The following is a 24,601-nucleotide window of genomic DNA, read 5'->3' as shown; positions in this document are numbered from 1 at the left end:
AGAGAGTGAGGGGAGCTGGGAGGGGGTTTACAGAACGAAATGGAGAGAATGCTAGCTGTCTTCTAGTCTCTCTGTGTCCCCTCAGGGAGGCTGTCCAGGTAAAGCAGAGGCGTTTGTTCTTATTTAGCGCCTGTGGCTGGCTGTGATTTAGCCTGCCCTGGGACTATAGGGCTTGAACATAGAGGAACCAGCCTTGTAGAGGAGACAAAAGGGAGAATAAAGGTGAGTTGAACAGAGGTAAAGGTCTGGCAGAAGATAGCAGACAGAACTGGAGAGTATGAAAAAAGAAGCAGTGGAAGGCAGGAGACGTAAAGAGGGACCTTAGTAAAGGTGGTTATTTTATAAGGTAAAGGGAAATGGGAAGCGTGCATAGGAAAAAAGAGAGAATTGCAGAAAAAAGGCATGGGCGTCTTGGCTGTTTCATCAGTTCAGGATGTGACTACAAAGGGCTTGGGTGACTGGCATGGGTGCTTGCCACTTGTGTCTGAGGTCATTCAGACTATGCGTGAGAAAGATTGAGACAGACAGACAAAGCCTAAGTCAATGTCAAGCTTTAGTGACAGTAATGATTGTGTTCTATGCCCCTTGACACCCTTAGGTCATAGCATTGAGCCTAGCCCTACTCCACAGGCATTTCTGCCCCAAGGCCAAGTGTCTTTGGCTGTGAAATGGTTCTCAGTCTCACTCTCTTAATGCCAAAACCACCGTGAAGTGGACTTCAGCCTGTGTCAATGACTCCTCTTCATGGACTTCTCCATTATAACTGATTCAATAGCTATGGCTGCACGCATTCACATCAGTAGCATTCTTTGGCTGGTCTAGTTCCTTCTTTTTATGAAACCCTTTATCACTGACACCCACAGAACATCAGTTCGAGGTTATTTGTGTGTTTTCCCCAAGGTTGATTAGCCATGCATTCTTGCTGAGTGTGTGTGAGCTGTGTGTGTGTGTGTGTGTGTGTGTGTGTGTGTGTGTGTGTGTGTGTGTGTGTGTGTGTGTGAGAGAGAGAGAGAGAGAGAGAGAGAAATCCCAAAGAGCCATTGTACCCTTATTTGAGTTTTGACCACCCTCCTGACCCCCTGTGATGATTGACAGGCCCTTTGTCCAATAGAGAGGGCTGACTCAGACCCCCTGCTGTGACTCCAGTTTTGTTTTGCCAAGGGGTTTTGTAGATTCTGAAAAATTGTCTCAGTCCAGATTCTTTTGAGGTGTCATTGGATGCTCGCTCCCGATGAAAGCACGGACAAGCACATGCACATCCATGTGCACGCCAGAGACACAGACACTCAACTTACCTTTGATCTTTACACACAACACTAGAGCCCTCAGCCCCTCTGCCTTTCCCACTGTCCACTGCTGTCAAGCCCTATGGCAGCAGTATGTTCTGTTTTAATCCATTCTCTCACTCCAGTGACAGTAGCTTTGTCCTTCTTTAAAACATCTAATAGACATCTGCCTTGCATAACCCCAGGTGGCTTTGGAAGTGAATGTCACAGCCAATTTACTAATACTGAATACAGTAGCACCCATACGTCCTGTTGATTGCAATGCTATGAATCTAGTCTAATCTAGTCTTGAATGTATGGTTGAATGTATCCACGACCCAATGTGTAGATATTAACTTTAATGTAAAGAGAAAAAAAATTGCTTGGAAGCATTTTTGTATTTGTGTAATCCCAACACAATACAGTCCCACACAATCCCTGATGTCTGTTGTCTTTTGTGAAAGTGAAGTTGCAAAGACAAAGTGAAGCATTTTCACCCAGTGTTTTTCCCCTGCATAGTTAACCATTACCATTTACTTCGTTTTGTGGATTTTTGAAAGGGAAATTGTCAGGTTTTTGCCTGGTAGTAATAATAATTCATATCAGCAGGTAATTACAGTTCCTTCAATAGAGAGTTAATCCACATGTGCCCTTTCTGTGTTATCGGGGTGCATACCAGGGAAGCTTTAGAGGTAGGCCCATAGAAAGCCCTAAATTGCTCTTTTATTCTGGGAGAAGACACGCATAGAGGTTTGTGCATACACACTCATATACGACACCCACATACTTCCGTCTCTGTGTGTTTCTCCCCCATACACACACCTCTCTTCATTCCCCTCTCATCAGTGCCATATCTCACTCCATTTCCCCGTACAATGGCTGTGCCGTTTTAGAACCGTCCCTCAACCCCTGCAGCCACATTTTGTCCCCAGGCCCAGACTATGACACAGTTGGCTGGGGTAGAAGAAAGACCCTCTGGCCCTGCCTCATTAAAATGGTAAAGAGCTGGAGGAGGATAGGAAAGCTAATCCTTCTACCAGTTCCCTCTTAGAGCCCTCATCTCCTGGCCTGAGACTGCTAGAGAGGCATACATAGATAGATCATGAGAAGCTAAGGGGCTATGAGTTGGCTTGCTAAAATACATAGCCCCTGGGAAATGGGAATGATAGGGCTCAAATGGGACTGTTTAAGGGTTAGGAGTGAAGGAACTGGGGTTGGGGGGGTCAGCAGAACTGACTTGGACGGTTTATTGATTTTGAGTGTATTGGTGCTTTTGTGATACACTGCTGTGACAGTGTGTGATCTTAGATTTGTAAACATTAAATTGTATCTCATGTAATTTTCTATTAAGGCATAGACAATTCAGCAGTATTATATGCTAAAAGATTTCCACGTTAATTAGATATTTGACATAATAGCATAGAGCTCAGCAATGTGATCCTAATAGGTCTAATAATTTCAACAGCAATTTTGGTGGCTTATCATACAGTAGCTATGCCTATTGGAATACCAGTTGGTCAGTTTCATATTACTGAATGAAAAATCCATCACACAAAAACACATAATTGGCATGGGATTCACTAAAGAGGTTAAAACAGAAACTAATATTGCAAATACTATATCTTGGGATCAATTCAGCAGGCCAGTAAATAAATTTTGATATTTTGGTTTTATTTGTTTTTCCCAGAAGTAAAATCTGCCTCCAAGGCTAGTGCAGCTCAGTCCACACTGCATCAGTCATTCATTCACTTCATTATGTAAGTTGCAGGGCTTGCAAAGCTGTGAAAAACAGGGAAATGTTGTTAATTTCCCCAAAGACTGACGTTACACAGGCTAGCTGAGTAGTGACAACAATAATCCCTTTTGCTATTACCACACAGTGACAGCCAGCAGAAAATGCTGCAGTATATTTTGCGGTATTAATTGCATTTATTGATTGCTCTTTAAACACCACAATGCCAGCAACTTAATAATGCAGCGATTGATTGAATAGTGAATTAGTGTTACATGTACTGGTTTTACCATTTAGGCAGTATTAGTTCCAGTAACTCTACACACCCAGAATAATGGGAAAGATGTACAGGGAAAATGGATGAGGTTGGTCCATGTGCTTACTCAGCAGGTCCACCTTAAGATTTCCCAACAGATAATGATGCTCAACTTCCTTCTCAGAGTGGGAGAGAGAGAGAGAGGAAAGGGGTGAGCGAACCCATCTGTCCAAAGTTAAAGCACTGAGGCAGCACTCCCCTCCAGACTGTACAATTAACCCACTCTGGAGGGAGGGAGGAACACTCAGCCCTCCGGCTGCTTCTTTGAGAAGGAGACCCTGATGGTCTTGTTTGGACTATGTTAATGTGTTTGGCAACAGACAGCAGTAATGATACTTTGCATATGTTACTCTTAGATTTATGCAGTTACTCAAGCATTTCCATCAAATAATAATGAAACAAAAATAAGTCACTTTAAACAATGTTAATAAAAAACACTATTTGGAGAAATTATAATTTATATGTATATGGGCTATGTTGGGTTCAGGGAGATCGACCCTTGACTCTGTGACCTGGTAGTGCTTACCCTCTGCTTGAAGCAATTCTTCATGTTAATATTTCACATTAACCATATTTACTTATATCTGCAAAGTTCATTACATGATGCACATGCACTGAAAACAACAAACTGTGTACACCGTTAAGTCTTAATTCTTCACATTAGATTCTTCTTTATTATTTTGAATTTGCAGGGGTCTGCTTTCCAACTTTGCTCATTATAGTGGATGTCTCATTTTATAATTATTTAGTTACTTACTTAGCTGATCACAGCAATTTCACATCACCTCTTCAGGAACAATGAGCTTCCCACAGAGCCTGACGAATTAGCTGTTTCGTGGAAGCCTTTTGTGATAAATGCTTATCATAACAGGGTAATGGTCTTGTCTTTGTCTGTGTGTGTATGTTGTGTGCATGCAGGATTTGCCATCTTTTTCAAATACTGTAAGAGGCCATTTGCCAGACTGTTAATCACTTCATTCATTCATCCATTCATTAAGCCAGCTCATCTGCCTCAAGTGATTTCTGAATCTGCACACAGAGGATGTGGACAGCAACCAAACTGCCTCTGAGGGCCTGTTGAGAAAACTGTAATAATTCAGGGCAAAAAGCACCGCATACTGTTAGCTTTGATTATAAGAATTATCATGACATACACGTTAATGTATTCATTATGTGTAATTTCCATTTTTCTGTGTGTGGGGGTGGTAGTTTCTGCCAAAGACTAAAGAATTGTTATTTTCAGAAATTGCTAATTCAATTCAGTTTGTGAATGTAACAGCACTGCTTGGAGGACAGTTTTGTTCTCCTCCCCAACCCTCCCTTTTTCCTCTCTAGTCTTTTTCTTTCACTCTCTATTTTCTTGCCAAATTAGTGTGTTGCCCCTTATACACTGGGATTGTTTTGGAGCTAAGACAGTGAGTTTGCATTTATTTTTGTTTGTTATGGGTATAAAACACATTTATTTTTTGGAGCTGAGAGGGATGTGAGTTTGTATTGTAACTAGTGTCATTACTGAGCACCCTTGCTTTTTGCCACTCGTCACTTCTGCCCTACATTTGACTGACATACTGCATTCTACTGTACTGCACAGTGATGTTGAATCTCAACAGTCCCATGCTCACACTCTCAAGTGCACACACACAGACACACGCAGTCTATGTGTCAGCTGGCAGTTAGCCAAGGCCATAGTCATAAGGCAGTGACAGTGGATGACAGCAGTAAGATTAAAGGGTGTGGGAGTTGTGAGTAGGGCCAGGAGACAGGCAGGTCCATAAATATGACATGCAGGGATGCCCCTAATACTTCAGAGCACCATATCATCATACAGCCGCATCACAGAGGATAGACCTGGCACAATGAGATTTGGTTGTGATGATATGACAATGTGAGTTAAGGAGAGTGCACAGTTTGGCTTGAAGGCATGGCAGAAATGCTCTCATATACTGACTGGGCACTTTATTAGGAACACCATACTTTTTCCATTTCTCGGAAACATTCAACACTAAGTTCACTAATTTGAACTTTTGAAGATATCAGCTTGGGTTCACAAGGATGTGTGATGGCATTTTTCACTGTTTTCCAACATTTCAAGAGAGTTAATGATGAATTTTTACTACAAAATAATCAACACATTAATTAATGCTTAAAATAAACATAATTGCAGCCCTTGTTCCAGTGATATTTTAAAAAGAGTGGTTGCGTATTGCCTAAGTGGAGTGCTTTAGACCTCCCAATACTGAACTTATTTGTAGAAAATAAGAACAGACACAGTCGTATTCATGCTGTTTTCTCAGTAACCAAGTAACCAAACCTTGCAGTTGTTGGTCATAAACTTTAGTGTAGCTACAGCTGGATGCTCACCCACTGACACAATCCCCCCATTTCCACAGCAACACACATGCAAAGACACTTGCACAAAAACACATACAGTAAACACACACATACACAGTCATGCATACTGAATCACAGCAAGAAACAGCTGAAGGGCTTTCTGTAATTAAACCTGTACTGCTGTTTGTAAGCTGTCAGTGCATGTATGTGGGCAGGAACACACACAGACACACACAGATGCATTTTCTGTTGTATTTACATCTCATGCATTCTTTTTTTCTCAAGGCTGAGTAAATTTCTGTGCTGTGCTGTGTGCAGATGAGCAGTGCCTATCTGACTCTGTTGCACCATAAACACATCTCTAGGTGTATTATCATGCTACTAAAGCAGCTCAATGTTTGAACTTTCAAATATTATGAAAACCATTGCAAGAATTCACTTGGTAGGTTGTAGATTTGTTAAAGTGCTTTGTGCTTGTTGGAAAAGTGTGTGTGTTTAGAGTGAGCATACTTAATACTAGTAGTGAACTTTTATGCAAGAATCAACAAATACTGTATCAGAACGTCATCCTTTTTATACTGTTTCATGCTTCCTTTCATCTTTTGAGCAATTTTCTTGATTTTTTTTTAAACTCTAGTGAGCACTTTTTGTGTTGAGATTACACAGGTTTGTGTGTAAACTTTTTGTGTATTGTAGATTTTGTGTATGTTGTTTGTGTGTTTAGTGTTTGTTTTGTGTTTTGCTACAGCCAGTGTATGTGCGTGTATGTGTGTGCATATTTGTCTGTCCCCAGCGAGGTGTGCTCTCAGCTCTGAGTGGGCGTTTCACAGACAGCCAAGAGACCAGCGGGGATATTTCCCATCAGCCCATGGTGCAGTGTGCACTGCAGGTTAACCACTGAAGGCTCTGAAATCCATAAGCACAGCAGCACAGCCTTTTTTTCTCTCTCTCTGTCTGTCTCTCTCTCCTTCTCTCTCTCTTTCTCTCTCTGCTAGCATCCTCTGCATTCCTCTCTCTTTCTTTCCCTCTTTCTTTCACCCTCTTTCCCTCACTCTCCCTCGCTCACTCTGTCTCCCCAGATGAATCGGAGCAGAGATGAAAAGCTTTCAGGAATGCTGGCAGACAGGCAGTGCTTTACAGTAATCTAACCTGGGGAAGATGAAAGCCAGCTGGGAAGCAGGGAATAGAGCGAGGGGGGAAAAAGGTGAGAGGAAGAGAATGACAGGATTGAGTTTTGGGAAAGAGAGGAGCACAAGGGCCAGATAGGCAGAGAAAGAAAGGGTAAAAGAGTGAGTAAGAGAGGGTTTGTGGAGATAAGGGAGGTAGAGGTAACAAGAGATTGATAGTTTGTAAGAATGCTGACAGGTTGAAAAAAAATTGGCAAAATTGGAAGTAGAAGGGAAAAACCATAAAAAGATATTTGGCTTTACCTAGAAGAAGTAGGAGTAATTAACACTCTTGCTGGTCTCTGATCGTGTAACCACACATTTTTTCCCCTGTCTTCATGTTTCTAGATCCTAGCAGTTATTAGTGAATACAGTTCTATACAAATTGATGGCAAACACAAAACTTTGATTCAAGTTCTAATAAACTGGAATGGTTATGTTTTTCCTCCTAATTTAACAATATCCTTCAATCTCTTTTTGTGAGGAACTACACTGTCTTATAAAAAGTTGGTAAGAACAGCTAGCTATAGTTTAGTTAGTTACACCCTTTACTTTTATTCAAATACAATTTCAGAACGAAGGTTGGATGTTGTGGTTCTTTTTCTGGCTATGTATGACTTTATGGAAGAGGGTGACAGACAAGGTAAAATGAAAGCAAGACACTAAGGTGAGAATTAAATGAAAACAGAGCATGAAAACGGGCTGCTACATTTGGCATTGTAATTACTGTAAGTCATGTCATTTGGAAAGGTTGACACATAGTGTAATTGTAGCTGTCATACAGATGACAGCAGCCCAACACAAACCTGTGGAGTTTAAATTTCAGATCCTCTTCAGTGGAACAAACTCAATTGCAACACTGCTCACTGAACACTGAAGTAGCATCAAGTGTACCACTGTTGTCACTCGAAATGGCTTTGGCAGTTGGAAGGGGGGAGCGCTCTTTGTGTGTTTGTGTGTGTGTTCTTTGAATCATAATGTAGGTGGAGCAGGCCTGTCGCTGCTGTGACAAATCCCACCTCATGCACCTTGTACTTCCTGCGCAGAATGAGAGAAACGCACCACACCGAAACGCTTCCCCACCTAATTGAAATTTTGAGGTATAAGAGGATTTCTGCAGAACGTGAGCTGACAGGCCCCATTCACCAGATATCCTCTTAGACTCCTCTCTCTCTCTCACTGTCTCTCCCAGAGAAAGAATTAACTTTTATCTGTCTTCAAGTTCTAATGCAGCTTACACCCATATCTTTCTAACGTTCTGCAGGTGATCTCAGTTCCTCTCAATCTGTCCTCTTTGTGTCTTTTTCTCTCTGTCATTCAGGCTTGCTCTTCTCCGACAGGGGCACTTGGTTTGCCTGTTTGTTTGTTGTACTTTGATATGTCACATCGTAAAAGGGCACAATAGGTAGGCAGAGAAGGAATAAATGTAGATAATAAGACTGAGAAATGGAGAATAGAGGGGAGGTGAGGAGATGGTAAAGAACAGTGTGCAGAGGAGTCGAGGCAGAGTGGGAGCTAGAAGTAAGACAGACAGTAACTCTGTCCTTAAACTGCCATATCAACCAAGTCAAGTTCTCCACATCCACTGTCCACTGAGAAAAATAACTAATAAACAATATTCATGTTATGGGTCTGTGCTTTGACAGATTGCCTGACACTCCATGTGTTCATGTTCACCACAGCAGCTAATGTGTTTGTTTCCATGTTGTGAGGCTGTGTAATTACACACAGGCTTGCACATATATGTGCTCGCACATAGAAATACATAGTTGTGAAGGCATTTTTTCCATTTGAACATGCCTGCACGGTCCTTTTATTTGTTTCCTCATCTTTGTTATTAGATAACCAACCATCCTGAAACAACACGCTCATTTATTTATGGGGTGAAGTTATCTGACTCCCACTGTGAAGCCTCCATTATCATGCACAATACATTGCTTCTGTGTTACGGCATAATGCATGGGCGTGAAACTCTAATGTGCTCCCTTGATAAAGAAGTGCTAATTTTAGAAAAACCTCCTGTGGAGTCAGTGAAAGGATCGCTTATACTTGTGATGTCTTCATTGGTAAAAGAGAAGGCATGTGTTATAATAATAATAATAATAATAATAATAATAATAATAATAATAATAACTCAAAGCAATTTCCAAACCACCAAGTAATAAGGTTTTTTTCTGACAAGCCTGAAAAACCTTGCTGCTATATTAAAGTTAAAGTAGAGCCAAAGCCTAATGGGTGTGCCAGACATAATTCAGGGTGAGATATTGTACCCCATACAGGGACAAACAGAAATGAACTTGTGTTGTGATTAATGTGTTTGCCTCATGTGGATGTTTGAAGTGAGAACAAGACAGGAAGAAGAGAAAAGAAAATACAAGTGACTTAAGGGAACTGGTTTCACTCTTTGGAGTACATACAGTATCGTTGCTCTGTTCTTCCTTTCCCTCCCCATCCATTTTTGAGCACTCTCTTAGAGTGAATGTCCACTACAACAATGATTAGCTTGAGGGGGTAATGGCATCTGTCGTAACAATAACTAAGAAGCCTGCTTGTTTTTGAGTTTTGCATTTTCAAGCGTCATTCTCATGCTCTCTTTGGTTGAAAAGGTTAATGCTGTAGTTTCTAGTCACATATGTCATCAAAGGAATTTTATACACAATATTTACGCAAATATCATTTTTACTGAGAAAGTATATTTTATGCTTTAATCTTGTATGCAGGTTCAAAAAATATACTAGGTGAAACGCATGAAGTTAGAAAATAACAAAAATAGCAGTATAACGATCCACTCACATGACTCCTGCAGCCAGTGGAAATTCGGACCATTAAATAAACCAGCTTTGTATTTGTTCTGTTAGCCATAAGCTTCATGTAATGCATCCAAGCCATTTTCAGTGGACATTGGCCTTTAGTCTTTTTGCTCCCTCTCAGCCTCACCTTCTTTCCTTCAATGATTTCCATTATTATAGCAGTTGGTGAATCAACACATGCCTCAAGGGTTTAGTGCAGTGTTATTCGTCGCTCTCGTTGTCCTCCACACTCTCCTTGTTTTTCATTTTCTCACTCTGTGCCTCTCTCTTTGTCTTCCTCTCTCTGTCCCCTGCTATGCCAGCAACACAATTTTTCACTTCAGTGGGAAAACAGGTATAATAGAGGGAGTGTGGCAGTCTGTTTAATAAAGGAATAAAGCCAAAGAGGAGAGATGAGAAGGAAAAAGGAAGCACCCTCAGGGCTAGAAACAAGGGAATATACATAGAGACACATACACACATACACACAAACACACTTGCACAGACAATGGGGTGGGGGGGGGATACACAGAAATCCACACCTGTTTATCTCTGAGGAATTGGTTGTGAGGTGCTTCCCTATTTAATTAGAAACTTTGGTAGGAACCCCATAAATCACCACAACATAAAACTGAAGAGTAGGCAATGAATGCCTCCCGTGTACACACTGATGCACACACACATAAACACACAAATCTGCTCAAGTCCAAAAGGTAAGGCCATTGGTAATTCATGAATTCATGAGCATGTGTGATCTTCAGCTTCAGTCAGTGATCCATAGATTTAATTTGTGTGTGTGTGTGTGTGTGTGTGTGTGTGTGTGTGTGTGTGTGTGTGTGTGTGTGTGTGTGTTCATGTGTGTGTGTGTGTGTGTGTGTGTGTGAGTGAGTGAGTGAATATTGCTTGGAAAATGTGTACTACATCAACCTTACCTTTTTAAAGAAGATTTAAAATTCCCATTACAAGATCAAGTTACTCAACTCTGTGATTACACCTGAAAAAAGACAGGGATAGTGTTGTGTTGAGAAATGGCTCACTGGGGTGTAGAAAGGTTACAGTGTATATGTGATTGTGTGTGCACATGTATAGCCACGTGCATGTGTTTTTGCTTGAACTCTAGGTGTGTGTGCAAGACCATGCTTGTGTCTCAAGAGTTATTCTGATGGCAGTGTGTGGTAACGGGATCCAGGGTGATGTCTGCTCTCAGACGGCGTCTGGCTCTCAGCTCCCCATCTATTATTCACACACCTGGATACACACACAGACACACACACACACACACACACACACACACACACACACACACACACTGCTCACATATTACTCTGCACTACACTTTCTTTTCCACATTTGTGGCCAGACAGTTAAAAGTTCATTGTTGATATCTTTTCAGCAGCTTCTCTGTGTATGTATGAGTGTGAGCATACTTTTGTGTGTAGATATGTCTGTTTGTGTATTTATGTATTTGTGCTTATCTCCCAGGAAACCAATCACACTCTTGAAGTCAATGAACTGCTCTGTATGCCCTGGTAAACAAGCCGAAAATTAGTATTGACCAGTGAGAAGAGGGCAGACTGATAAGCAAGAAAAGAGAGAGATAGATATCCACTGAAACAAAGCACAGTCTGGTAAAAAGGGAGTAAAGAGTTCTCAAAGTCATGCCTTCACCTTGACTAAAGTTGATCTGAGCTTGTCAGTAGGTCATTATCAGACTTAGACATCTCTTTGGGGACCTGGCCCTTCTCCACCACCCTGGTTGGATAGGCTGCTGATTGACATTTATAGAAGCAGGGTATGGTCCAATCAAGGAAAACCTATTGAGTTTACCCTGTTAAGATGAAAGAATGCACCCCTGTTCATGTGTTGTGAAATATGACCTTACATAGAGATGGATAAAGGTCACAGTGGGGGTGTTTGTGAAATAGTCCTGTGAATGTTGATCAAAGTCTTTCACCAAACAATTATCCAAAGAGGTCATATTCATTCAAGGTTCCTGCCATATACCTGATCTGTGTAAAGTTGATCTAAGGTTTCCCCAGTATTGCTCTTTTTCCTCCCTGTAATCATGACTATAGGTTATCATAGGTCAGTGATTCTCAGTCTCCTTTGCTCAAAAGACAAACAGATCCTCTACTCATTATCTTCAAAAGTTGGACAAATTGGTGATTGACAGTTAAGGAAGCAGGGTGTGGTTAGCTGATAGAAATGTCATTAAGTTCACTTAACTCTGAAGAAGAATGGACCACCTTGTCTTTCAATTGTCACAATCCTCAGTCTGAACTAAACCAACTTCTCAAACAAGCTTCCATGCACATATGCTCTCTATGCTTTGGGCAGAGAATTTGGCTGGAAAGTTCCTCTATCTGAAGGCTGCATGCCACCCGTGGGAGGGCTGGAAGCAGGGAAATGAGGGAGCAGTTTTGTGATAAATATAAAGGTGGATAAACAGTGTACTCAAGTTGGTGGTCACTAATGCAGGAAAAATGTATATTGATATTTACAGTGATGGAAACAAGACAGACTGTGAATATACTGTTTATATAGTGTTGTAAAGAGGCAGAATAAATAGATCCTTAAGTGAAATGTATTTCATTTACTGGAAGAAAGAGAATGATTTCTTTCCTACTTTTCCTCCTCAATCCTCTCCTCTTTTTCTTCGTCCCTCTGTTTCTCTAACATCAAAGCTAGCTGCCTCTGCCATATGTCCAGCTTTCTGGATGCTAAGGTGTGGACAACACACATACAACCTTTCCCTGTGTCTCATGTACGTGCACACACATACACAAAATGCAGCCCACTGAGTATAATCTCAATGCGATTATACTCAGTGGGCTGTATTTATACTATTCAACCCACTGAAACAGTTTGCCTTACTCCTCCAAATGAATGGCATCCATAGCTCTGAGCTTGTGCACTGCTGTGTCGCCTGAAAGGCCGAGTCTTGATTCGGCACAATAGGCTGATTTGGTGCCCTCACTACTCCGGGGACCATGTTGACTTCATTAATGGCTCCCAAAGCCTTTTAGCTCTCACACAGTGGCCTCTGGTCACAAAATATAATGGGGTGCACACCACTCTGTAGCACTGCCACCGGGTTGCGCCACTAATAGAGACACAGGTGGTGATGTGCGCTCAAATTATGCCGTTCCCTCTGTGGGGTCCTTGAGGCCCAGTCAGGAGCTGCAGCAATACTGGCGGGAACAGCAGCTCTTATCACCGTGGAATAACGGGGTAAAAAAGGAAAAACAGTAGAGGAAATAATTGGTTTGAAAAAGAAATGTGCGTATGGGTTTTTCTCAGCCAAGCCAGGTATTTGTCTGCACTAAATGAGGTCTGTCAGGAGATCTCTACCTGTCGCCTCTAACACCCTGCTGCTGCTCTAATGAGACAGTGAAAGAGGAATTGGATGGGAAAAGGGAAAGAATAGGGGGGTTGTGTTGAGAGAGAGACATCTTCTCTACACAGTATAAGTGATGGAATGATGCACATTGCAAGGAAAAAATGACAAAGCTTAAAAATCTGTGGACAAAGAAATGAAGTAAGACCATGAGAACAGAAAGACGCAACTGAGAGGAAAAGCATAAGAGATGGAGCAGTTGATGAATAAGGAAGGGAAGGAACAATTGCCCAGAAGAACTAAGGCCTTTTGTGCTCATCATTGGACACGCTGAATATATCTGTGTGTTTTTTGTCTTGACTTGACAGAAGAGTCTTTCCCTGTCCACTTCCACATAGATAACAGCATCAAGTGCCAGGCCTTCAATTACCATGTACCAACAGGCTTTGCAGGGAGAAATGAAAAACAAACCATCAAGTCTACAGGAGAGTAAAGGGTTTTCAGTCTAAAGATATGTAAGCACAATCAAAAGAGGGAGGATGAATGGAAGGCAACGTACAAAATACTTTGTTGCAGCAGCAGAGGAATAAAGTCGGTAGAAAACATGCCAAGAAAGAGGGAGTGCAATTTTGAAAAGGACAGATGGAAAAAAGTATATGAGAGAAACTGACTGAGTGGTGAGAAGTCAAGAGGTCACAAACATTGTCAAGATTGAAGTGGCCACAAGCCTGCAGGTATTTTAGACAACCTCATGACTTACAGATTGAGACAGAACGAGAGAGGGAGAAAAAGAGCAAGAGCAATAGCAGAGGAGGGAAATGAGTAACAAAAGCTGAGCTGTGAGCCCCCTGCCTGGTCACAGTGCTCTAAGGCAGCTCAGCAGTGAAGGCAATGATAGCAGGGAGACCTGTCACTCACCCTTTGAAGCCATGGGGGAGATTGAGGGAGGACAGGAGAGCAGGGGGAGAAATGAGTTGGGAAGCCTCCAGACACTTGTCCCCTTTCACGTCCAACACCATCATCCCTCACAATAACATTCTTGTCCTTCTCTTTCCTCACTCCTCGCTTTTTCTGTCTATCTCTCAGCAGGGGGATAAGGTTAGATTAGTAGGCCACATGGACCTGCAGGCTAACGGGCAGGACACCTTTAATGCCACAACGGTCAGTCACTGAGCCAGGGGTCCCCCTGCGGCTCTGTCTGCGATAGTGTCAGATCCCAGATGTGAGGTGGTGGAGACTGAAGTGGCACTAATAGAAACAAACATAAGTGTACATATGCTTGCTGCCTCACAGACTTTCCTTTTTCAGTCTTGCTTTCCTCTGATTCCCTGCATTTCCTTAATTTTCATCTTTCTCTGGAGTTACTTTGTATAGCTGCTGCTATGACACAGCCACACTAAGGCCACTCGTTAATACACTCAGTTATACCACTTTTATCTCAGATCACGGAGTTGTGGAGATTCCAGTTTCTTCTAGCCTCCTGTTCCTAAACAACCTATCCAAAATAAAACATCTGCAGAGGATTAACCTTAATAAAACCAAACTCAACAGGAGGACCATTGTAGAGGTCATATTTCTGTAAAGTTGTGACTGCCAACGCAAGTCTCTGTAGTTACTTCCCTGCTAACAATGACATTTCCCTGATTTGCACCCACAAAGCACTTTCCCACACAGTGCAGTCATTGGGGGGGGAGCATTAATTAAAAGCCTGCTGTGTAGCAGATATGCATAATCACAAACATAAAACAGAGAATAGTGAATTAAAGCACAGAATGAGTTCAGTTCCACTCTGTGGGGTTTTTTGCCCACTCATCCTCCTATAGAGAGAGGAGTCAAGCCGGAAGGAAAGAAGGAAGGAAGGAAAGGGGGGGGCTTTAAAATTGTCTTTAATGAACTGAATGAATATTTTACTTCCATAAAGGAAAGCAGTAAAACACTGACGTGTTATTGTACCTTTTGGATAACTGCAAGATGTCTCCATTATAGCTTGTCATAAAACATAAAATACTCTTTCACAAGATGCTGTGGATGTAGAAGTACCATGGCATTAGCCTATTCATGTGTCACCTGCAGTACTTGCTTTCATTTCTCCTCTCAGACATGTCAGTATTTGATTGTCCCTAATAACTCTTGAGTGGTGATGAGTAGCGGATCATATGTGATCCTTTGCTCCAGCATGGCTACGTAACCAACCCAGCATTCCACACTAGTATGCTGCATCCTCATTAATACCCTCAGATTAATGTCAAATCATCCACACTCCCCCACAAGTCTTGCACCAGTCCATCTTGCCTAAAGCTAGATATTGAGGCACTGAATGTAGAAGTGGAGGGTTTGTTCCGGCATTGATTGACACTCAGAGATGGATCCAGTCCGCCTCCTAGCCCCCTTTTCCTTCTGTTATTCTCTCTACCCTCCTCACCCCCTCTTTTCTCTCTGTCTGCCATATGTTTCAGTGAGCTGGACAGATTTGGGCAATCAGACAGCCACCATTGTATTGCTGTCGGTATGAATAGAATGCGTGGAAAGACACACTGCCATTATGTAGTGACGATATGATGTTTCTTTTCTTCCTGTCTCTTTCACAGTTAATGTTCTCTCAGTTGTCTCTGTCTGTCGTGCTCTCTCTCTCTCTCTCTCTCTCTCTCTCTCTCTCTCCTCTCTCTCTCTCTCTCTCTCTCTCAGCTCTTATTGCGTGTCCTACCTTGCCTGGTTGAATACCTAACACTCTGCTGTGGTTTGACAAAGAGGGTTGAAACCTGACCGAAGCGTGGCAGGTTGGGTTACAGAGGCATTTGGTATGTCGCTGCGCTGTTGCTGCTCCAAAATGTTTCTGATTGATATCTTGAACAGGGTAGGGACCCAAGGGCTAAAATAGGAGACCCCAGGAGAGGTGCTTCTATTCTGGCATGCTTTTGAAAAATGTTACGAGCTTGTTAAAACTCACAAATCAACTCCAATAAAAATTGTAAATAGGTGAAAGGTTGGGTATTTTTTTATCAACATCATAAAGACTGTATTAGGCAGTCTGAATGTTGTGAATGAGCTTTACATTTATGGGAAAGTGACATTACGACTAACTGAAGAGGAATTCTTTAAGAGTGTGTTCCTCTTTTTGTAGTTTTTGCCATCATTTTGATTGGTCATAACATTTTACAATTTCATTGCTGAGTTTAAGGAATGTGACCATATTCAAGTCCAATAGAAAAGAACAGCAGCAGCAAGTTAACAACAGTTTAACTGAAAAATCCACCCTTGATTTTAAAAATCCAATGAAAGTAAATGCACTTTAAGTGTTATCATTCAGTGCTTTGTAAAGCTCATTTCATTCCTTGTTACAGTAGATATGTTCAGTCAAATGAAACAAAGTAGTAGTTTTTAGTATTTACAACAAGATTTGTCAGTTTAGCATTTCATACTGCAATTCCTGATTTTAGCATTGGAGTTGGTGAATTAGAATCAGTGCTGCAAATATATTGCAAGACTCTAGTTGTTACATTTTAAAAGCATTTTGTATTTTAAGTGCATTTTGGTAAAAGGTTTATTAATATATACTGTAGAAGACTTTTAGTCATGTGGGTATCCAGTAGATAAAGGTTCATGACCCTTGTTGGCTGCAGAAATGTTGGCACTGACTTTGGGTTTGCCCAAGTGCACGTTTCTGAGGATTGGTGGAATTCCTCACACAAATATTGTGGTAATTTAAGTTTCCCAGCATGCAATATGACTTTGGATGACATTCTACTCCAGGCCCACTCACCTCACTGTGGTTGCATGGCACATGTCTGAGCATAGCGATACTTTAGTCAGCAGCTTATTCTGGCTTCCACCAGCAGCATGTTGGTCATGGTGTGTGTTCCAGCCATGGTGTGTTAGTGTGTGTGCCATGCTTAACAGACTGCAACTCTGTGTGACTGGCCTTCCTTTTGCCACCCCAAAATCTATGCCATAGCAGGCAAGGACACAATTCTCCAGTCACTCTCACAGTCCTCACCTAGAACCACACTCATAGTTCCTCTGTTTAAGTTGTTATATGTTGGAAGGAAGGAAGTACATGTTCAATATGTAGTTTCCCCAAAGTGGTGTTGTCCAGAGGGGGTAGTTCTGGTTGCGTATATCCTGCACTTAGCCAAAACCATCTGCCCTAACACTACTACAGCAGTATTTTATGTCTCCTGAGGACTGACCATACTGTGGACAGTTCATCTCACCACTTGGTGTAAAGTAGTCTCTGCATAATGGCATGCCAGTTCACTGAGATTATCCAAAATCAATAGAAGTGCACAGATGTGTAACCAGAAGCACTAAATTTCAAAGAACAATTTTCTTGCGAAGAAGGTTCCAGAGGGGCAACAACATTATTGACTTAGGATATGTAAGGTGTCTTGTGGACCCAACCAATGACAAAATAACCAATCCTTGTTTTGACGTTATATTAACTTGATACTAGAATGTTTTTGTCCTGGATTTCTATGTATCTTGATTCGTTTCCACATCTTTTCCAGCATACATTCTATTGATTTTATTGTACAGCATAACTCAGACAGTTTAAGCACAGGTCTAATAAATATACCAGCATTATAGTTTTACCTGCCTCAAATTGGATTCCACGCAGAGTCAGAGGAAGTGCCGTACTTTCCATGTGCTTTTGTGGTGTACAGTGCCAATATGAGGAAACTGAGAGAGGGTACTCCTGTGGTTTTCACACCGGAATGGTTTCCCTGTCTGTATCACACCTTCTGCTAGCTGTTAGCCCCATGGAGAGAGGGAGATAGTCACTTCGGGCACGTTATTTTTCATTGACAGATTCAAGACAGAAAATACCATCTGCCTATAAGGTGTCATTTCTTGTTCTTTGCGCTGTAACAGTGCAACCTGTTAAATGTATCTGCAGTTGTCATTACATCTGGTAACATCACTACCTTCACATTCTGTTATTCTTAAATTATTAGATCTAAAGAAAGGACTGTCAGTCACTTCTCTGAATGAGTTTAAAAACACCCCTTAAATTTATTTATTTTTATTAGTGTTTGTGATCATAAAGAATCACAGAGAAAAGACACTTGAGGTGTGTCTACACTTTTTTTTCTTTTTCTTTTTTTTTTACTGCGAATGCCGCTGTCTTCAGTGATAGTACTGGTGTAGTTACCTGTCATGGCCACTAGGGGGATACAGTTTATGATCACAGTGGTCGCTTAATGGAGGACATGGATCTTCTCTGTATAATTTGCAATATTGTGTGGATCTCTCCACAGATGTGCACATATACTGATCCAAACAAAAACAGAACTGCTGAAGAAATATTTACAAGACACATTTTGCAGGGCTAAGAAAATGTGCTCTGTGAGTCAAAAGTGCCAGTAACTTTCCCCACTCCCCCCAGAGTATCCCCTCATTACCATATGAGTCGCTCCAGCCAGGCTGCCTCTGTGTGCATGTGTGTATAAGCATGTGAAAGAGAAAGAGAGTGAAATGCCAATGTTTTCTATACATGCATGTGCGTATGTGAACACACATATTTATATGCACACATTAACGTGTGGGCCCATTGCATCTCTCACCTTCCCAATATTCAGAGGCAGAATGAAGTCTGTCTGGCAGTGAATGTCTATTGTGTAGTGCTAATGTGATAGCAGAGATTAGCATTGTAATCCATTTAGCATAGAGCAGCTAATCCACTTTATTACTGTTGAAAAGGAATCAGATAATATTGGCTAGCACCACTGTGGCTGCCTTAATGATTTTCAGCTGATGAAAAAATTACTTTAAGATATATTAATAATTACTGTTGCTGACAATGAAACTAGGATTAGTCATTTCACAACAAATCATAATCATTAGCTTTGGCTTTTCATCAAGGGAATTAAGGTATTGTTTGTGTTCAGTCTACACTGAGTAGGATTTTTGCTTGCTGATGGTGTGTATTTTAGTGGTAATAAAAATCATGCACTAGCTGTTTCATTTTAAAATATATTACATTACATTGTGGAGTATTATTCCTTTAAAGTGCAGAGTTTAATATCAGGGGAGTTGAAGTATGCTCTAACTGTTGTTTTAAAACCTATGAGCCCAGGGTGACCCTTCTGTGTCAATAAAACAAAAATTACAGGGTAAAATTACTATTAAATACTTTTTATGTGCCAATTATTGTAGAAATAAATGCACTGGTCTTTGATTTAAATCAGTCTTTCTCCCTTGTGTGTTCCCCTCCAGTCCCAGTGTGACTACACCAGCCACTGTTGCATGCTTGTGGACATGCTGTGCGCTCCCTGGTGGCTCATTTGTTTTGTTAGTGGTCAGATTGAGGGATAATATACAGGAGCTTCCCCTTGAAGCCCCTCTGCTCCCTGGTGACTGTGGATCCATCCCAACACAATAAAACTCTATATTCAGCCACTGCCATAGACTGTCTACCCTTTAACTCTGCTCGGCAATTGGTCACACACTTCTTTCATATGCAGTGCGTGTAAGCCGTTAAAAACACATCTTTGCATGCACGCACATACACAGACATGCGTGTACTGCGCCATACGCACAGCGCCTCAAATTAACTCACCCAATTGGGCAGATTAGATAACCTCACCTGCTGAATCTGGCCCTGGCTCGCGTGGAGGTTTCTTTCTTCCTACCTGCCTCTCTTCTTACTCTATCTCCTATTTGCCTTCTGTTCTTTTCTTTGCAGCTGACCCTAGTGCATATAATAGTTCCCAGTGAAAGTGTGTGAGGCTTTGATATCACAGAACTCAAGGTCCTTTGAGATCAAGATCACTACACAAGCCAAGCAGGAGGCAGAGCGAGAGAGGAAGAATGACTGAGAAACAAAGGAGGAGGGAGAGCAGGGTGAAATCAGGGTGAAAGATGGCACCTGCTTAAAGAAATGTCATGTTGTGAAACTGTATATCAGAAGAAACAGCAGGAGTAGGGTGGGACTTAAAACTGCACTCAGGTTTCTTTCTTTGCTGTACAATAGTTGATTGTCTAAGCAATGACAAAGAAAAGTTAGAATATAGTTGAACAGTTGATTCTTTGGTTTCTGTTATGATGCAGAATCAAGTGAAGGTGGAAGTGACTGACATTCAATCGCTTACTATAAAGACTGTGCATACTGTGCTTCCCAAAACTGACATTCACCCTATTAGTTTGATCATGATAGATGAATTAAAGTGTTAAAGTCTAGATACAGAGATAAAGAACTTTATGATCCTTGGTGCACATCACACCAGTTTGAAGTGCCTATTTGGTCTTTTCTTAACAATAAATCTTCCAAGGTAACTCTGAAATAAAATATAAATCCACCCAGTACCAAACAAAGGTGACAACCTTTGTTTTCAATGGATGCAGCACCATTTTACCAGGGTTCACAGGGTTCAGCTTACCCACTTAGAACAACTGAGGCTTCTTGACCTTTAAGAGACTTTAGCTTTAGGCAGACCAGCAGAAAGGGATTTTTAATGATATGCTGACAGAGGGAACACAGAGAGTATGTTGTCATCAGCATATTATAATTAATCATGAAGTGACTCACCTGTCTGCTCGACCATCTGCTACCTGTCCAATTATCTTCCTTTTGAGCCTGTTATTTGTGAACCCTTAAGTGCTGAAGAGCACAAAGAACCACCAAGAGTCATCACAACTTTAACAAGACTTACTTCACACCTGTCCACAAGCCCACACAGGCCTTTGTGTGTATATGAATGTGTATTCTGCCGGGTGGTGAAAGTTGCTTGGGTAGGTATATGTTAGACCTGTGTGTTGCTGGAAAATTGCAGCCAGAGGACTGGATTTAGGGAGGAGCATTTGGATCACACCCTCTGTGTGTGTGTGTGTGTGTGTGTGACTGTGTGTGTGTATGTGTGCATATGTGAAGCGATGTAAGCAGATGTTCATGCACAACCCAGAACATTTCTGTCACACCACCAAGCCAATTCCATGCACTTTCTGCTGAGTAAACACACCTAGGGGCCCACAGACCACACCTCTTGCCCAGATGCCTAATTACCATAATCACTTTTGAATGGCTGAAACTGTGATAGAGAAAGATGAGCTTCTCACATACAGCACTGAAATCCATGACGTATGGGAAAATCCTCAGGCAGTGTGCGGTAAATGGGCAATTTTGCCCATAATATTTCTCAAAAGTACCTTTTTAATGATACCTTGGTTCCTAATTGCACACTTTGTTGTCCCAGACACCACCTTTGTTCCATTGCCAAGTCCTTCCTTGTGAAAGGAAATACTTTCCTACTACTCTTTTTTTCTCCCTGTCATTCACACGGTCCATTTTATTTTCTCCGTAACTTGCAAAGGAGTAAGTGAAATGTTTACATCAAAGATACTATGAAAAAGATGACATAAAGCAAGTTTTAGTGGCTTTGTTTTGCATTTTCAGTCATCTTTGATAAAGTTAAAATAATAACTTTGGTATTAGATATATTAGATTAATTTGCAATGTTCTTCTGTTGTTTTCCAGATCCGGGTGGACGGCTCCTCTCGTGCCCTGCAGTATGAGACGGTGCAGGCGGTGGAGAATGGACCCATCCTCAGAGACATGGCCTTCTCCTCTGACCACCACTACCTCTATGTCATGTCTGAGACCCAGGTCAGACACACATGAATACACACATCAGAAGTCCCCCCTACTGACGCAATATCATTACCACTGGCATTTATCATTTTCTTATGTCAGAGGATACAATAACCTTTGATGTAGCATAGAGGAATTCATTACAGCCTGGCTGGAGGAGAGTAAAGGATTAGATGGACTGTTGGATGCTATGACCACATCTTTTTATAGAAACAGACTGTAAGGGTAGAGCTGGAGTGAATAAATGTGTTGAATTATAGGGTGACAGGAGAGTGGTCTCAGTCCACTTGTGTGTGTTTGTGTGTGCGCAGACAGATTCTCACTGACACACACACACAATCTCTCTTAGTACCTTTGATGACATGGAATGTGGCGCGAAATAGCAGCACTCTGTGTAATGGACACAGACACAGAGAGACTGTGAACACCTCTATCAGAGGCAAAACCTTGCTAAAATAGCACCATGGAAAATCCATAACACACATGCTGTGCTCACGTAAATGCACACACACATGACTCACTGCACTAGGTATTCACTTTCTCTTTATATTACATGCAAAAAGACACACAGCCCACAAGCCTGTGTTTACATTATATTTTGAACATGTACAGTAGGAAGTAATTTATGTGGTGGAATTGTGAGTTAAATAGTGATAGCATAAATAGCACAGGCCAGGACTTCTCAGAGGTAAAGTGACCATTAAATCTAATTAAGCTGATTTGTGAACAAGTGATGAGAGTCTAGTTCATTTTTCTTAAAAAAAAAAATCATCATGTTCATTGTCCTCATAGAGAAATTCTGATCCATAAAGTTATTTCCTTATCTTTCTAACAAGACACACGGGTTAGTAATCAAGTCACTGAGGCTAAATCAGAATCCAGAGTGCATCTCTTTCTCCCTTCAGTTCAGTTTAGCTCTGTTCATTGTCCATTATTAATGTGAATGCTAGAAATAATATTGCAAAAGCTCTGAAGTACAGATAAAATGCATATCATTCCCTCTCTCCCTCCTCTTTATCTCCTGCCACCCATAATCACAGAAGGGCACTGCTGTTTTGTTGGCAGCGATAGCCTAGTTACCCTTGTATATTGTCTTCGGCTTCCAGAGGATTATAGACCTCTTTGGCACCATGAAAGTGTCAGTCTTTGCTAATGTGTAGTGCAATTTGTTTGTGTGTGCAAATGTGAGCACATTTTAAGTACTCAGATTCTCCTGATAACACTTTAAATATCAGACAGACAGTGAGTTGAAGGTGCCCTTTAAAATATAGCTTTCATTGCCTCTCCTGAGGTCTCAGTCAGTCCATCTGCAGAGAGAGGGAGGAAGGAAAAGGGAGGGAGAAACAGAAGTGAGCAGAATAAGGACATTTAGGATGCCATTTTGTCATGGCATCCAATTACCACTCTTTTGTGCAAATATGTTAACGAGCATTGTGAAAATTTTGTTTTTTCTCTTGGATTGCAGTGCGTGTAATTAGGCTAACAAGAGATATTACAGAATAACAAATGAATTATTAGGAACACTTAATTTCCATTTCTTCTCATTATGTTAAAATCTTTTATGTCTTCCTATTATCGCCTAACATCATGTTACAAATTTAGCATTTTTAATCTGCATGCTAATTAACTTATTTTGAAATGTGAGTTTTGCTGTCCAATAGTAGTCCTCTGTGTGTGTGTGTGTGTGTGTGTGTGTGCGTGTGTGTGTGTTTGTGCATGTGTGTGTGTGTGTGAGGCCTTCGTAGTAATTAGTCTATTAGCCTAGTTAGGGGGCTGACCTCCACTAGCTGTTTAGGAGGAGCATCAGGGAATTACCATTAACACAAATATAGAAAGCAATTAATGAATACAACACATATACACAAAGAATGCACAGAAATACCTTTAAAATGAATATGCACTTGTAATTGACAAATAAATCAACCACATATCAAATTTGTCATGTACCATGCATTCATTTGCTTGTCGTCCTGATACAGATAAAATATTTTTCCTTTCCATTTCACTGGTAACAGTAAGCTGACCAGTATTCAGAGATAAATGTAATCTAGAATTTCGGATTTTGCTTTTTGTTAACCTCATATGGATAGCCAAGTTCAAAGGTCACACTGTGGTCACTGTGGTCTCTCTCGCAAGAGTTTTGATATACAATTCAGTGCTGCTTTCCAGATCAGCTCTGTGGTTTAGAATAACATCTTGCACATACACACACACACACATTCCCAATTCCCAGTGGTGGCATATGCTATTAAAGCAGCCTGAGCTGGTCGATAGCAGAAGGCCACCTGCTGTTTCTGGGGCCTGGGACCCAGACACTCAGAAAGAGAGAGTGTGATAGATGGAACGAGGGAAAAATACAGAAAGAGGAAACGCATGGTAGAGAGAGAGGGAAGAGGAGTGGGCCCGCAACAGGAGGCTGAGAACAGAGTTGGTCGATGCAGCTCATCCCCTGCTGTTGTTAGCCTTGAAACTCTCCCCTGCAGTCTGGTGATGCCAGACCCAGGGTGGACCAACAGAAAGACCACCTCTGGATCCTGCCTAGCTGGAGTGAAGGTCTTCTCCAGTTCAGTGTGAATAGAGGATAGTGAGGTCTAGACTTTGATGGTGGAGGAGAGACAGTGGGTTTGAGAGATAGAGAAAGGACAAAAAGGGAAAAATAGGGATAATTATGTAGTCATTATAAATAACGCAGACTGGAGAAATTTGTGCTGCATTTTGCCTTCATTTCTGTGTGTTTTGTTTGTATACTGATAGATGGTTTTGTAAGTTTTCATACTTAATAATTCAGACTACATACAAAGAGTGCAGGCTGAGGCTTTGAAGCTCTGCAAGTGTTGAACTACATGTTTGGGGTATAGACACTACAGAGATAATGTGGAGGCCAATCTAAGTGTCCCTGGTCATCTTGATCATCATATTTCTGATCCCAGCAGTTTACAGTGAAGACATCTTGGATAAAGGCTCTGTAATCTTCTCATTTCATTGATGGTTGAAAAATGCAATCGCTCTCCTCGCTGCAATCATCCCTCCTTATTGCAAAGTGAATTAAAGAAAGTAAACATGATTACCTGGGCTATATAA

At 41.3% G+C, this 24,601-nt stretch overlaps 1 protein-coding gene across 4 annotated transcripts in view; it reads left to right on the top strand.

Annotated features, from left to right (window-relative positions):
• The window catches only part of plxna4 (plexin A4), a 227,585-nt gene that overhangs the window by 111,605 nt on the left and 91,379 nt on the right, over positions 1-24,601 (top strand). For all 4 annotated transcript variants that reach the window (XM_018670976.1, XM_018670973.1, XM_018670971.1 and 1 more), the window contains one exon: positions 21,407-21,535. In XM_018670976.1, coding sequence (XP_018526492.1) covers positions 21,407-21,535 — 129 coding nt within the window. The remainder of the gene's footprint in view (positions 1-21,406; positions 21,536-24,601) is intronic.

The sequence above is a fragment of the Lates calcarifer genome, linkage group LG18, assembly GCF_001640805.2.
Source record: "Lates calcarifer isolate ASB-BC8 linkage group LG18, TLL_Latcal_v3, whole genome shotgun sequence".
NCBI lineage: Eukaryota > Metazoa > Chordata > Actinopteri > Centropomidae > Lates > Lates calcarifer.
This window is presented reverse-complemented; position numbering and strand designations above follow the sequence as displayed.